At 34.9% G+C, this 13,514-nt stretch overlaps 1 protein-coding gene and 1 long non-coding RNA gene across 27 annotated transcripts; one reads left to right on the forward strand and one right to left on the reverse strand.

The window, feature by feature from the left end:
- Nucleotides 1-5,624: 5,624 nt before the first annotated feature.
- On the forward strand, nt 5,625-7,066 carry LOC130589722 (uncharacterized). The gene is made up of 4 exons (XR_008967361.1): nt 5,625-5,667; nt 5,768-5,836; nt 6,070-6,605; nt 6,925-7,066. It is a non-coding gene; the product is annotated as an uncharacterized LOC130589722 (long non-coding RNA).
- Nucleotides 7,067-9,866: 2,800 nt separating this feature from the next.
- On the reverse strand, nt 9,867-12,999 carry LOC104896686 (uncharacterized). Of its 26 annotated transcripts, none has more exons than XR_008967295.1 (7): nt 12,754-12,999; nt 12,443-12,550; nt 11,890-12,240; nt 11,745-11,775; nt 11,000-11,617; nt 10,408-10,914; nt 9,881-10,076 (listed from the first exon to the last, which is right to left on the reverse strand). XR_008967295.1 is itself a non-coding variant. In XM_048634798.2 (5 exons), exons 2-5 carry the CDS (start codon nt 12,477-12,479, stop codon nt 10,819-10,821), a joined length of 288 nt encoding a protein of 95 aa, XP_048490755.1. In that variant the 5' UTR covers nt 12,480-12,550; nt 12,754-12,999; the 3' UTR covers nt 10,785-10,818. The 26 variants fall into 26 exon arrangements, 3 of the variants coding, with proteins under 3 accessions (XP_048490755.1, XP_048490756.1, XP_048490758.1); XR_008967294.1 differs by having other exon boundaries at nt 11,877-12,240; XR_007268966.2 differs by having other exon boundaries at nt 9,883-10,076; nt 11,890-11,992.
- Nucleotides 13,000-13,514: the final 515 nt, after the last annotated feature.

Below are 13,514 nucleotides of genomic sequence, written 5' to 3' on the forward strand. Positions count from 1 at the left end.
ACTCTGTGTGCTTTACGTTTTAATTCTTGTTGCTTGTATAAACAACTTTTTAAAACACTAGTTGTTGCACCCCAAAATAGTATAATTGTGCTATTCGAAGTATGCTGGCCTTAATTTGTAAGATGTTCATTTTGCAGTTATTTCAAATAGGTAGTAAGTACACTTGTTGTTTGAGTTTCATTAGGCAAACCAAGGAAGGTTGGTGTGCAAATACGATTAATTTACTTTTCATTTAATTTGGGGAAACAAAATACCAATAGACTAATAGCATAATTATAGAGGAAAGCCTTTCACCTCTGGACTGACTGTGGCTTGAAAGTAGCTTTGGTGGCCACAAAACAGTTGTGTATATTTAATTATTGGGCTCAAGTTTTGAAAGGCCCACTCTGAATTGGGTATGGTACCAGCAAAAAAAATCGTTTTTTTGTGCTTCATGACCACGCAAGTACAACTTATAACATTTTAGGCACTACCTAATAAGACTTGTAGGAGGATGTAAGGACCAAGGTAGCTATTGTTGTCTTGACTAATAGAATCAATGGGAAGAAATAGCATCTGTTAGGCTATTACCAGAAAGAGAGTTAATCCCTAAGCATTAAATCTCAAGGCTCTTAGAAAGAGATTTAATATCAACAACAAGGGGTGCTTCGCTAACCGCTATCACATTTGAGGAGCTTTGATGAACAACATCTCTTACTTTAACCAAAACCGATTGAAAAGGCTTTAGTAACAAGGCACAAAGTATTTGACCAGTTCATTGCTAAATCAAGGGGGCTTCATTCTCTAGTTCAGATCCATCAGTAAGAAGGGTGTTGATCAAAAGATACATTTTTTAAATTTGGCATTGGACTGTTTTTTAAATAAGTTAAGAAATGTACTAAGTAAGGTTAAAAAACTAACTAAATAAAAGGCATTATATACAGAGCTGTGTAACAAAGTAGTTCTTGCCCATGGTGCTAAGAAGATTCATATGTACACTTGTTTTAAATCTTTTTGTTAATAGGAAGTCTCCAACATATTCACTATCCTGAATAAGGAGGACCACAACTCTGTTATCACAATGACGCGGTCCAAATTTATAAGGTTATCTTCATTACTAAGTTCTGAAATTCTTTAAACATAGTATTTGTAGCAACATTTGTTGCAGCAATCATAAGCAGGAGATAATGTTGGAGAGACATTTGGTCTCAGATCATTCTAAGTTAGCAAGGATGTGCTCCAATATGCTTAGTTCCAAGAGGAAGATATGATCCAATTGTAATTACTAATAAGTGTCTGTAGAAACAACAATAATAGCTATGTATAAGTCCTATATAAGAAACACTCATTTGATTCCATGACCATCTAGAAAAGGCTGTAATAAATCCAACTCTTGAAATAAAGACCAAGTGTGCGAAAGAAGTAGATATGAGAAAAAGATGTGATGGTCTCATTACTTTATCAAAACGGACGATTGCATTACCATAATGGCTTCTTATACGTCAGTATAACATCTACTATATCATGATGCATCCTCACAACAACAGATTGTCAAAAAAATAGGATTAGAAGACAAACACATGTGAATGAAAATTCACGGTGCCAAAAGAAGTTGTATATGGTTTTAGGACTTGTAGGAAAACATAATATAATAGAGAATGAGCTTTTGTAACCATTAATTGCAGCTTTACCTAGCAATGCCAAAGGGTGGGGTGGGGGATGCAACAAGAAAAACCTTGGTAGCTACCTAAATCAAGGTCAAGGTAAACTGAATTTATTTGTTAGATGCTTCCCAAGTTAATTCATAAAAAAAGTTTGTTTTTTAAAAAAATACTAAATGGTGATTTGATGCAGGTAGTGGGGAGAAACATTAAGTGCGTGGGGTTAACGTAAGGGATACTGGGACTATTCATTAAGTGAAACAATGAACCTAATTGAAAGGTTTGGAAGTAGCCAAATTAATAGGAGAAAGATCTTCATTCAAGTGTACAGAGAATCATTATAGTTGCAAACAAGCTACCAGAATTACAATAACAAGGATGTGTGAACCATGTTTCACGTGTGTCGATGAATAGCACGCAAAATGGTGGGCTATTTTTACCTACTTCCTAAAAGGAAATACAGGGTATCAAGCTATATGTATTGGCGTATTGCAGAGAATTCCTTGGTGTCAAATCCCTTGTTTAAAAATAGGACAATTCTTGAACACAGCTAGACATCAGATGTATTGAAAGCTGCAGGGAAAATGGAATCGTTGTTATGGCTCAGAGATGTTACATATGAAGTGTAAGATATATACGATCAGTGTGAAGTTGTTTGCAAAGCAAGAAAGGGAATGTACCATCCAACACAAGAAGTCCTGCAACACAAAATTCATGTTATTCTTCATTGTATGAACACCCCACATGAACTGCAAACTGGAAAAACTTTACTTTGATTATTGGATGGAATTCTCTTTGTTCACATAAAAATAGTGTTAGAAAACTTTAGATCTCAACTTGCTTTACAAACACTCAAATTTCACGAGATTTAACCCACCCAAAAAAAATGAAGAGAGAGAAAATTTAAAGATATAAAAATCTTCTTGCGTTGATCTTTCTCCATCTTGTTGTAGAAGAAAACCCTAAACTTCAATTTTTTCTTCAAACCCACAAAATTAACGAATCAAATAAATGAAATTCTAACTTCAAAATCTATGGGTTTTTGTTGATGCTTTGAGAGAGAGATGAAGCAGACAGAGAAAGAGGTGTGTAAGATAAAGATAGAGAAAGAGAGAGGAGAGAAAGAAGCGATTGTGCGGCTGAGATGAAGGGCTGAAACGGACGAACAATATTCACCAAAATCTTAGGAACAGTAAATTTCATGCTTTCATCACCCAAAACACTATTGATTGCTACAGTAGCACATTTTGCTACTTTTAAAAGGTTATGGATTATGGATTTGTATGTGACTTACCCAATCTCTCTCTACATCTATCTATATATCTATATATCTATCTATCTATCTATCTATCTATCTATAGCTATCTATCTATCTATAGCTATCTATCTATCTATAGCAGAGCAAACCATCTAAATGCTTCAAGGACTATAGCAGAGCAGCAAATAATAAAGCATCGCATGATATACAGAAATTCCAGTTCTGTCGCAAGGAAATGGCCTTAGATACAGGACGAAGACAAAACAATATACTTACATTATCATTGTCATGCATACTGAATATTCCTTTCAAGACTTCAACAGCATCATTTGTCAACTCAACACTCATGCATAATTTACCATCAATAAGAACCTTAGTGATGTCAAAGGCTTAAAATCTTACATGGTCTAACCCATCAATGGCATCATGTAATGAATCACAAGATACAAAAAAAGAAAAGCAAAAAAGATATGGCACAAACCCACGAAGTTCCAATTTACGAGCAAAATCAACAAAACATGTGATACATTTTAGAATAAGCATTCTAAAAAGGTCCGAAAAGAAGGGCGTTAATAATCCTGGGAATTCTCTTACAAATATGAAAAAAGAGTCCCAATAATTTCTCATTTATATGTAGATCCTTCCATGCTCTCATCTACCCTCGCTCAGACAACCTCATTCTCAGGACAAGGAAAAGGGCTGAAACATGTTGATAATAGACTTTTTCTGATATATGGGCATACTTACAAAAAGACATAGCCCATTTAAACTTGACTAATTTACCACAACATTCCAAATTTTGCAGCTAATGCAAAAACAATATGACATCCCTTCAATTAAGCAGGAGAATGGCATGCTTCAATTAACTCAGCCCACGCAGCTCTATAAGATAATCAGGTAATATATATCTATAACTCAGCCCATGCAGCTCTATGAGATAATCAAGTAAAACCGGACATTTCTAAATAGCAAAGGGGACATCATCTTTGGAACCGCCAATAAAAATCGTTTAAAACTTAAAAGGTAAGATAAATGCAGCTCCGTGAAATCTATAGTGAAAAGAAATGACGCAGATCAATGCTTAGGGAATGGTGCCAACTCAAGATTCTTGTCACAAAAGCAACACTTCTTATATTGCACTACGTTTAAAGTTTAAGAATTAAAAAATTAGAAAAAGAACTAACCTACTATCGTGAACAGCTTGCCGTTGAGAATCCCAATCTTTAAAGTGTATTTCCTTTGCACGCTGTGAGTATAGAGGGTATACAAAGAAGCTTATGAGAAAGAGAAATTTCAATTGACCAATAAGATTGCAACATAAATATTCGCAAGAATTGTATATCTTGATTAACCTCATTTACGTCAGCCTGAAGAGAAGCAATCTTTTATGGTGTAAATTTAGCCATTAATACTGACTTTACTCGGTGTGTGAATTCATGGCTGAAACAGTTAACCATAGGCATAATAAGTACTGCACCCTCTCCGCGCATCTTAACTCGATGAGTAATAATATATGGAAAAACTAAACCAAACACCATTGCTTAACAAAAATACAAAAAATTAGGAGCACTTGCTGAATCCCACCACAAGTAGTGCATATAAAAGTTGAAAAAGTGGTGCACACATATTGGGGACCCTAGCGGAAATAAGATATTAGTATTTGAGATCTAGGTTACTTTTATGAAAATTTTCTGTAGATACACTGCATTTGCATAATCTATACGACCAGATCACAGCCACAGTTCCAATATAGACATATACGGGTAAAACTGTAAAAGTAAGAATGAGCAAAGAAAGAGCAGAGTAATGGCCCTGTAGATGAAGACTTGAAAAATTATATCTCCAAGATTTGATTTCTTTGAGATACAAAGCAGTTGATATATATGAAGTAATATTATTTGGTTCACAAAAATATTAAAAAAAATATATATTGTTTGTATCAGTTATTAAACTGATAGGAGAAAATACAACACTTCAATACTTTTTTTTAAAAAAAGGAACACTTGAATAGATCTTGGCCAAAAGGCTGAAAAAGAAGCAAATATTACAAAAGTGAACATCCCCCATATGAAAGAATTTTTTCACATCAACTACTGGAAGGGCTAAATCAGGGAAACAGACGTATATCTACTTGCAAAGCATATGATTTTGCTAATAATGAAAGACTTCCTTAACTAAGAGCCACCTTAAGTTTGCTTATATACTTCTTTTGGCCTGGTATTAGAAAAGAACTTAACCGAAGAATGCACTATAGAATTCAACAAACCCAACCCCCTCCTCTTTTCCACCTTCTCAGAACAAGGAATGTAGTCATTAAACTCACATAATTCTTGAATATTTGCTTTTCACCAGTGCCATAAATTTCAAGAGTTCCTCCATATTCTATTTTCAGTCTCCAAAAAATTTAACCCTTAATCAAACCGCTACTCATTGTGTATGCAACAACCTATTTATTCATAATTTCTTAACGACCTATTTCAGAAGATTAACTCATTTCATCCCATAAATTTGGCCACCTTTCCTTTAATGCAGGGACATTCTTACAATTTTTGAAATCCTATTGGATGTACTTGTATAGTCGTATTCTTTGACATTATTCTAGCATGGTTTTCCAATTTAATATGTGGTTTAGCATTTAATTATGTAAATCTATTTAGGTAAAACTTTTCTGGAGATAGATTTGTATGTTTGAATTACGATATTGTTTATCACACAGGAAAATATTGTCCTCAAGCTACTACTACAGTTTTACTTGCTGAGAAAGATCAGGTATGTTTCAAAGATATTGGAAGTGAATCTGTTGTGCTATGTGCTAAGCTGTTGATGTGTGCTCTGCTGCAATTATCACTGCTGTTTGACCTTTTTTCAGGGCAAAAAGCGCAAGAGATCTGGAACACAAGGTGCATCTAAATCACCATCACCTAAAGGCGCTGCCAAGGTTTTTTACGCCCTCCTCTGCATACCATCTCTCATGCTCCTAGAAATTATACTTGGTCCTCGAAAACATTACACTTGTTTAATGTTTTTGTGTCAAAAGATGGTAGAAATGGCAAGATGTTGACCAGCCTAGTAGGTTCATGAAATATAATTCACACTATTACTATTGTTTTAAACCTTGTCTTCTTCTCATCTTTGAGTATGCTTGATGTTTTATGTATGTCATGCTTGCAGATCCGGAAGAAGACAGGTGATGCTTCTGTAAAAGAAGGGAAAAAGACTGCTCCTGAAACTGATGATGAGTCTGAGGATGAGGAAGAAAATGAGGAAGGAGAGAAAGAGAATGGAGTTGCAGAACAATCAGAAGATGAGAAATCAGAGCCTTTTGAGAGTGAAGAGAAAAAGGATATGTCTGACGCTGACTCTGAAGAAGATACGCCAAAAGAGAAAGCGAGTTCGGGAAAAGCAAAAAGAGACACCAAAAAAAGTCTCCAGATGTAGAATCTTCAGGAAAAGCTGTTAGCAATCAGTTTTCACTCCCAAAAAAGCCAGATTGGTGCCAAAAGGAACACAAAGAAAATCATCATCAAACCATTCCAAGGCTATTGAGAGCGAAGACAAAAGTCCCAAGGTGTTTTCTAGAAAGAAAAAAGTTGAAGAGCCAAAGAAAGAAAAGTCTTCAGCTTCGAAGAAATCGGCTACAAAGCACAAACCTGTTACAAAGGAAAAATCTGCTACAAAAGACAAATCTGCTGCAAAGGACAAATCCGGTAAATGTTGAGACTTGAGAAGTTCGTACTCCTCCTCTCCTGCTTTTTTACCATATCACTTAATTCTCCAGCAAAAGCTGCTTCCCTTTAGATATTAGAAAATATTTTGTGGAAGAAGAGTTCTATTGGGAAGAAATCATGTTAAGTTGTAACATTTTCAGCTTCAATAGTTCAAGCAATCGGTTTTTTTACTATTGTGAAATATCTATTCTGTTGATCTCGCTTTTTGATATTGCATTCTAAGTATGGAACGAAGTTTAGATTATGTATTTGGTTTGGAGTTGAATCCTGTTCTGACTTTTGCTTTGCTATCTTGAAGGTAAAAAGGCCATGAAAGGGAAGGAGAAAAGTAAAGAAGACAAATTGAAGCCAAGTGACGATGAACTAAGAAATGCAATATGTGACATTCTTAAAGAAGTCGACTTTAATACGGTAAGAATCGGATGTTTCTAATTGCTCTTATGTCTGTTATTGCCTTGTTGGAGAAGGCTACTCAGCTTTGATGGACTCTACTCATTGCATTTGGTGGCAATTGTCCCATGGTTCATTTTGTAGTTGATAAAAGGTAATGGAACTTTATCCGTAAACATGTGTTTTTCTTCATTACGACCATTACCACAAATACCACCTATAAATCAATGGTAATGTATATTACCAGGGATGTTGCCATTGAAATTTTTTATTCACAAAATTACCTATAAATCCATTACACAATGGGCCAAATCTAAAAATAAGAACCCAAGCCATTTTCTTTGACTGGCAACTCTAAGAACTGTTATGTCAGAAAGCTGCCAACTAAGAACAACAATCTCCTACAGAGAAATGATCTTATGTCCCAATAAATAAGCAAAACTCAATAATTTGTCTAATTTCTATTATTGACTATACTATATTAACAATACCTAAAGCATACGAACCATTGGGACAAAACAATCATCTCGATGTACAACTCTCAAGAAGTAATGATTGTCAGCATAAGAAAGGAAGGTGACAAAGTGATGCAAAGCTGCAAAGGAAGCTTACCAGGCTGGGCACCAAGTTCAATGACATGCAACTTTGAAGTAACCTGTCCAACATTTGATGTCTTGCTCGCAAAGGAAATAAGATGTGAAGGATTTTCGTTTCTGGGAACCTATACAAAAAATCCGAATCACTGGTGAGTATCAATGAATGGTGACAGAATACTTATAATAACCTACTTAGACTATGAATACAAATATTTCTAGAGAAAAACAGAGGAATTCAAGGATGAGGAGGACCTTAAATTGAGCAAATGAAGCTGCATGAGCTTCAAGAGCTTGACTACGCTGCTGATCCACTGAAAACAGCTGCATATTTCCTTTAACCATGCCTAACATCTTAGGCGTAATCCATTTCCAGATACAACCTAAAGAAAGGAATATTAAACTATTATAGCATCTCCATATCAAGAAAGTTAACAACCAACAACATGACTCAAATATGCCCAATAAAAAACAAAAACGTCACGTACCATCTCAGGCATTTGATAGGACTTTATCTTTGCTTTTGATTCAATATTAAATATCTGAAGATGATCCTGAGTAGTTCCGGGAAGTTGAACTTCATATTAAAGATAAAAAATCAGCAAGTGTTCAAAGAAAATAATTAAATCACAAGCATAATAAACTTTAACATACTAAAACCCAAAACGAAATCTTTCTTTTGACCAATCCGATAAGCACGATCTACACTTTGGTTACCCATATTATAAAGATCAAATAAAATCTATCTTTTATTTGCTGCAGTAAACTGGAAAAAATGATGGTATTTCTATAAAAAATTGGTCGTTTATCTCAAGCACTGCACTCCAAAGTTAATACTTCACCCGATTTTTAATACTTGCAAAGGTTACCGTTTTGGGGAGTCCTCTATTAATTACAACGTTAACATTTTAAGCAATATATATATATATATATATATATATATATATATATATATTAAAAGATAACCTGGAAGGAATTTGGCGAACGAGGTCCATCTTGAGAGGAAAAGCGTATCCAAAAGTGTTGGCAAGAATCTTGCATTCGGCAAACTTACATGTAAGGCCTGGCCCTGCAATCATTTTAATTAGTAAACATTCGAGTATTAAACGAAAAATACTAAAAATTAAACCTGAGAAGCTCAAAGAAATAAAATGAAAACAGAAGATGGTTTCTTCTTTTTAAGTTTCACAAAAAAAAATTGGATGAACATACCTCAAAGCCGGCAGTGCTCATTAACCTACCAAATTACCATGGTCAACAACTTGAAAAAAAAAAAAAATAGTAAAGCTAAACGATGAGAACAATTGGACAAATTAAAGAAGTGGGAATTTCAGTGAGAGTCAAATCCCTCTGTAAAGCCTTCTCCTCTTGAGAATTCACACAATTCATGCATAGTTATTATGTGAAGCCGTATCTGAAAAATTACTTGTGATGTAACTCTGCATCTGCTCTTTCAGTTGTATTCTTAATTCACAAATTATATGTAGGTGTAAGGTGGGTCACAAAGTGACATGCTTCCCAAATTTCAAATGGTTGGTTTTAAAATATCAACTATCCCTCTCAATTCTGCACTCTAGTGGTTCAATATGGCGTATCCGTATAGGTGCAAGGTATCCACATCTTACAAGGGGACCATTAGCCAGTGGCTAGTAAAGTCTTTGACCTACCATGAAAGACATGTATATTGGATCTATCCGTTTTCGTATATGTATCTTGCTCCTAATCATATGAACTCCACAAGGTAATATGTATACCAGTCTAGACTTTCGAGTTTTAATGATGATTAAGCATATTCACAATCCAATATATGCAAATTTTATAGATGAACAACAAATGTCAATAAATAAAAACTAAATAAGAGCAGACGATGAACAATGATGCAAAATAATAAGCTGTATAATTTGTTTAGAATTTTAGTAGCCAATGACGTGATACACAAAATTAGGTTTAACAAATCAACAAAACACTTGAAAATTAACCAGCACTTGGAAGCAATACAGAACAACACACATTATTAATAATAAAGGTATGAAAGTGTGAGTAGCATGTGATGCATAGAGAAATGTTTAACCTTGGATGTTAAACAATACTTGGTCCTCCTCCACTCATTACGGCACAATAAGACACCAAAACAGTACTGTTTATTAGGTCTTCCTCCACTCATTGTCAATTAGTTAAATTTCTTCAATTTTTCTCGCAATCTTCCGTTTTTAGGTGTAATTTGGGTTCTTCCCTAATTCCAAAACAGTACTGTTGAAATCAAAGGAGGAAAAAAAAGAGGAATACCAGAAGAATTGGAGATGGGAAGCCGAGAAGAAGTAAGGCTGAGGTGTCTAGCTTGGCGATTGAGGTTGCTGCTGAAGCTTGCAATGGTGACTCGAGGCTCGCTGCCATTGAGAATATGTCACAGAGGAGAGAGAAACTACACCAAATGAACCTCCCATCCATCTAATAATCAAAACAGACCCTTCCGCAAACAAATGAAGCATAGAATCAACTAGCAAGCAAGGATAACAAAAACAACAGCAGTAGAAACGCAGGGCAACAACACCACCAAAATTTGAATTACTAAATGAATTTACGTTTTCGTTTTTTATACGCAGATAATGATGAAACTCCAAATTAACCAGATCTTGGGAAAAACACGAACCAAAAAAATCCATGAGAAATTAGATCTTAGTTCTAGCAAATTCGAAAAAGTATCATAAGATCCAAAACAAATAGCAAATAAACCCATAATCTAACTAAAAGAATTGAAATTTCATGGAAGTAAAAGATTAGAGATAAAATTGACTAACCCTTGGAATATAACGCCAATAACCAAAAGCCGCTGCTGGAAAAGAAGGGAGATGTTGTCGATTAGACACAATAACTGATTGAAGAATAGAGAAACAATCAGAGCAAATTAGGGCAATTAGGGTTTATAAGAAGTGAATAATGAAATAAAGAAAGATAGAGTTAGAAATTCGGTAATGAAACGATTGAAGCAAATTAGGTCGAATAAAACGGTGAATTGAAGAATAACCTCGAAAGTTGAGCAAGCATATTACTCAGTTACAATGGAGAAACAGAAAACTCCATAGCAATGGCAAAAAAAAAAAAAAAAAAAACAGAGAAAGAGGAGAGAGAAAATGAGGAAGAAGTTGACATGAAATTGAAAGAAACTCAGCAAAAAAAACTTTAAAAATGAACATGAAACAATTGAAATCTTACTGCTGAAGAGTTTCGGTCAATTCGTCATCTTCCTTAAAATCATAAACACTCATATCTCTTGGTTTCATATTTATTCGAGAATTTTGCGAACCCTAATTGAAGCAAGTGAGGTGTTAGAGAGGAGAGAGAAAATGAGGCAGAAGTTGACATGAAATAGAAAGAAACGAAGGGTGATACCTGAAAATTCGATGACACCACCAATTTTGCGTGCTCAACCATAGCCAAAACCCTAACTTTTTCGAGGTGAGATAGATGAGATAGATTAGATAGATTAGAAGATTAACTGAGAGAGAGAGGAGCACTGAAGAGGAGGGAGAAGAAAAGATTCGATGACACCACCAATTTTGCGTGCTCAACCATAGCCAAAACCCTAACGTTTTCGAGCTGAGATAGATGAGATAGATTAGATAGATTAGAAGATTAAATGAGAGGGAGAGGAGCAGTGAAGAGGAGGGAGAAGAAAAGATTAAATGAGAGAGAGAGGAGCGAGAGAAAGCGAGAAGGTCTAGAGATCCAGAGATGAAGAGAAAGAGAGAGAAGAGTGAAAACGCTGCAGAAGGTGCAAGAATGAAGAAGAGAAGGAGGCGGTGCATCACGTGAGGAGTGCGTGGGAGCAAAGTGAAGCAGATCATGTCTATACTACAAATTCACAAATTGTTTCTTCAAGTTCAAGAGGCTTATACTATGTTTAAAGGGTTATAATTCATAAGAAAACACTAATATCGATTGGAATTATGGCACACATATCCAACGTTAAGGGTTTTACCAAAAATATTCCAACCAAACATCTACATACTGCAAAACCAAAACCCAAATCAAGCAGATTAACAATAAACCCAAAACGATAACCTGTTCGAACAAAGAATTGTGAAGCAATAACCATTTGAGCCCCTGAAATTGGAAGAGATAAAAATAAGCTTACCCAAAATCCATAACCAACTAAACCCAGATCTCTACCACCAACCAAACACATAAACCTGCAAACAATAATACAAAATATGAAGAATACCTAAAATTGAAGGTTAATCTGAAAAGGTATCAGAAAAGTTCCAACCTTAGTGACCAACCTTCTCCATTCATCGTCACTGACAAGTTCACTCCCATTCTTGTCACTCTCCTCTTCTCGAACTCCAGCAACCCAATTGATTAAATTGCTCAGGTTTTCGGGAGCTGATGTAAAGATAAAAGATAGGAAACACAAAATTAAACACCTCAAGTAACAACCCAAAAAAAAAAGCCAGTTAAATAGAAAACCCAAGATAATAGAAAAGGAGAAAAATAACATCTTGATACAGTCACCACTGTTTTCCTTCTCTGATCTAATGCAGAAGTTCCATCAAGTTGTACCAAAAACCAACTGAAAAGTAGATTGGTTGCCAAAGTATTGTCGTGCCACAACCCTTGCTAAATTACTACTACTATGAGATGCAACGAAGCATAATCAGTTATACAGATCAATTCGAGAAGTTAGATAAGTGATTATAATGCAAAGTTCATGCTCAGGTGGAATACATTCACAATATAAAAAGCAACACAGTAATTAGATGAAATATGAACATAAGAGATGCAAGAAAAGCACAATTATTAAAAAGAAAAAAAAATAGAAATGATGGAAAATACCATCATAGCGTTCAGCTTGTTCTGTAGTGGAAGCCATTGAAAAACGGCAGATCTAAGATATTCAACAAAGGTGAGAGGAATGATGAACAAAACAGGAGGCCTGCAATCCTGCATACGCACATGATCGAAATCACAACCCATATTCACTGAAACCCTACCCCGATTAAAAGACCATAATTAAATGCTAATTCAACCATAAGTAATGCAACTAACTTCAAAATAGTATCAACCATTAAAAGAAGCAAAATCCGATTCCAAACTCGCCAATTTGAGAGCGAAAAAAAAATAAACAGTGAAAATTCAATCGTTACCTCAACATTGTAGATGAAGAAATCAAGAGGAGCAGATGGTCGATCTTTGTTCATCTCCAAAATTACACCGTTCTCTGCAAAGAATCAACAACGAAACCCTAAGTTCACAGGGCAACCATAAAATTAATCAATTTCAGATCAACTAAACCAAAAAAAATCATCAAATAAATCAATATAACATTAACGAAAGAATTAGCAATGAAAATTTGGGAGAAAAATTGATGCAGATCAAGAGAATCGTGAAGAAGGTGAAACAAATGAAACAAACAAAGAATCACAAACTGGAAAAATACAAAGCGAAATAAATAAAATCAAACCTTGAAAAATCGATTAAATAGAAAGGAAGGAAATTTACCAACAGGATCAGATGATTATTGATTTTTCAGGGTTCCTTACTTCCTCTGTTGCGTGTTGATGCTTTCAGAGAGAGAGAGAAGAGAGAGAGAGTGTGTGTGTGTGTGAAGAGATGAAGAGAGTCAGAAAAAGACGAAAAAAGAGGAGAGAAGAAAGAAGCTTCAACGGCTGAGATCAGTTTACAAATTAAGGGTTGAAATTCACCCATTTCTTATCTACAGTATTTTTCATGCTTTTATCACTCATTTCACTATTGATATGAATAGTAGCCAACTTTGCCACTTTTAAAAGGTTATGGATTATGGATTCTAAAGCACTATAATCATCAACAGAATATCAAGATACCAAACTGATACTATACTGTGATTCTGTGAAGGAAATTGAGATGTTATTACCAAGATACCAAA

The sequence above is a fragment of the Beta vulgaris genome, chromosome 8 (genome assembly GCF_026745355.1).
Source record: "Beta vulgaris subsp. vulgaris cultivar EL10 chromosome 8, EL10.2, whole genome shotgun sequence".
NCBI lineage: Eukaryota > Viridiplantae > Streptophyta > Magnoliopsida > Caryophyllales > Amaranthaceae > Beta > Beta vulgaris.